The sequence below is a fragment of the Propithecus coquereli genome, unplaced genomic scaffold (genome assembly GCF_000956105.1).
Source record: "Propithecus coquereli isolate 6110/MARCELLA unplaced genomic scaffold, Pcoq_1.0 Scaffold246, whole genome shotgun sequence".
Taxonomy (NCBI): domain Eukaryota; kingdom Metazoa; phylum Chordata; class Mammalia; order Primates; family Indriidae; genus Propithecus; species Propithecus coquereli.
Genome location: NW_012148019.1, coordinates 2,189,906 through 2,192,797, shown reverse-complemented (window position 1 = coordinate 2,192,797; position 2,892 = coordinate 2,189,906). Strand labels below are relative to the sequence as shown.

Below are 2,892 nucleotides of genomic sequence, written 5' to 3'. Positions count from 1 at the left end.
CTGCTAAAAACAAATAAAACAAAATTAAGGGGAAGACAGAATTATTACCTTCATACTATCTAGCTCATGAAGTTCCTTAGCAGCACCTTTTTCTGAGTGAAATGCTTTATTCAGAGTCACTGTAGTTACCAGCCCTTTGCAACAACTGCAAAAGAAATAATAAAAATTAAAATTGTTTTGCAAAGCACACACACACTCAGCATGACCTACTTATTGTTGGTTCCTCTTCTAAGTGTTTAAAATCTAAAAATGCACATAGTGGAAGTTTACTGTAATGATTCAGCTAGTGCCTCACCAAGAAGAATAATTTGTCCCTTTATCAATTTCTCACCCTTCTCCTGTTTCTCCCCTCCATCTCTCTCACTCTTGACCATTGGTAACCTTAAACTGAAATGAAGGGAAAAACTGTCCAGATTGTAAAGGCTACTTTCCAAATTTAAAGTAATCATAGTGACAGTATGCAGTGACAGTTAATAGATTATAATTTTTTAGACCTCATCTTTGTTCAGTGGAATCTTCTAGCTTTTCAGATACAAGGGTTTTTTCATTTTTTAAAAGAGATGTTTTGGTTGGTATTTAGTGAAGCACATAAAAGTATACATTCAGCTTTGCATGTAATTATACAGGAAACTATAAGCTTCCTCTCAAATGCCCCCCAAGTATGTGCAAAAGCACAGGATGTATCATCTTATTTAGCAAGTAAAGTTTTTTTTTACCTAATTCTCATCCCATATACGTACACATCCCTTCTTGCCTGTGTTAACACTGTTTTCAAAAGAATTCTAAGGCCATTGGGAACACACCAAAATCTCACATTCTAACTGAGTATAGTGTTGACGCTAGTTGAAAAATTGAACTAGTATTTCTTTCATGGTTTTAAAATAACCCTTATTGCTGCTACTTCACTGCTTTTCTCTTCTCTGCTTTATGTCACATTTAATGTTCAAAAGGGCAGCAATGACATAACCAGAGTTTCACCTGCTCAGATAGCTGGAGTACTGGGACAGCTTTTTCGTCAGTGCAATCGCATCCAGCTCTAACTGTGCAACTCCTATATCATGCTTCTCGGCACCTTCCTCCTCTGACCTTGGAAGAGTGTCCTGATCAGCAAAGTCGGGTATCATCACGATCAGCAAATTTACCATCCACTGGATCATAGCTATATGCAACTCGTCTATCTGTTAAAAAAAACGATTACAATACAAATGACCAATTTTAAACAAATGGAACAGTAAAAACCATACCAAATTTAAAAACAGAAATGATCACACCTGTGTCCAACTTTCAATAGCACTATAATTCTTGATGAAATCGAATTATCACTACTCAGCTAGTGTGGCCTTGTTTTCTTTTGCTCACCGTACCACATTAAACTACACCCTCGTCTTTAGATAGGCGAAGGGTATAACCCACTAAAGCTGCAGTTCCCAAACTGTGTACCAAGGCATGCCCGGGCTCCACAGCAAACTCACAAGGAAACCACGGGAGCTTAAATCGAGGGAAATAACACCGATATGTGCCATCTGCCAGACACAGCATGGGCTGGGCATAGTTCTCAGTTTCAACTTTAGATGGACGGTACCACTTCCCATGGCGTGTCTTTTTTGAAGCCGGTTGGAATGCTCGTTGTACGATACAGACAAGCGCTCTGAGAAAGCAACGTGGCACGGGAAATGCAGGTCGGAGTGTTCCATCTGATGCCACGGCTAGAGAAGCTGCACGATGCCCAACAGGCACACGCATTTCATTTTCATTTTGATTAAATGAGAATAAAATAAAAGTATTTTTCTTTCAATGTATGTGTATTACTTTTCCAAACAGTTACTAAATTGTTAGGACATTAAATATTTAGCAAGTTGTTTGAACTTATTTACTTAATAAACTTAACTATGAGGTATTGCTTTTGGCTTAGGAGTATGAAAATACTGGAACCCACAGGGCGCCATGAACAGAGAAAGTTTGGAAACCTCTGCATTATAGCGTTTGCTGACTCTGGGTCCCAGAAATAAAATGCAGAAAACCTTATAAAATGCAAACATCAGACACAACATACTCTTCAAATGCCCTACCTTCTTTTCTCTGTTTGGTCACTTCCTAAGTATTTCTCTAGGCTTAAACATTATCTACTCTGAGAAGACTTTTTAATTTCCATTGGCTTTAATTTGCTTCCTTTCCATGTTTTGATAGTACTTTGTACATATCTCTGTGATAATAATTTGCAAATCTGTATCCTCAATTAGCTTGTGTGTCTGTTTAAGGAATGAGCTATCGTTTTATCCCTCAATACCATACGTAATAGGGAGTAAACGCTTAATAAACGTTTGTTGAATAAATGAATAAAAATAAAACACCCAGACTTCCTGCCTCTTAATTTGGAAGGAAAAGTTGTTAATGACCTAAAGCAACGTAGATTAATGTATTTTGTATCTGAATTAACATATCTGGAAAAAGGGCAACGTTTTCCTGAGGAAAAAGACAAGTCTTTTTGACAAATCACAGAGACTCCCCCACACATTCCACTAGCCATGCGCCTACTGCTTCTCGATGAAAGTAAATAAATTCCTAACTATTCTTTCACATGGCAATGGCCTGGATTATACTGCCATTGAAATAACTCACTTTTGCTTAAATAAAATATTAATCAATCCTTGTACCATCCCTATGAAATAAACACAAATAGATGCTATTATCTTCATTTCAAAATTATATTAGAGAGTTTAAATGATAGAATCAAGGTCATGCTGAGGAGAGTCTGGGTGACTTAAAAAAAAGAATCAAGGTTATGCAAAAAGTCGTATGTAAATTTAAAATTAAAATCAAATTAAACACAAGAGTATCTTTTATTTTCACAAAGGTATATAATCATTCTTTTTAATGAGGTGGAAAGTGACT

General features: G+C 36.5%; 1 protein-coding gene across 1 annotated transcript in view; it reads right to left on the bottom strand.

Annotated features, from left to right (window-relative positions):
- Positions 1-2,892, bottom strand: part of AXDND1 (axonemal dynein light chain domain containing 1) — a 104,449-nt gene that overhangs the window by 17,915 nt on the left and 83,642 nt on the right. The window contains 2 exon segments of the mRNA XM_012646528.1: positions 49-145; positions 979-1,178. Of these exon segments, the coding sequence (XP_012501982.1) occupies positions 49-145; positions 979-1,178 (297 nt within the window).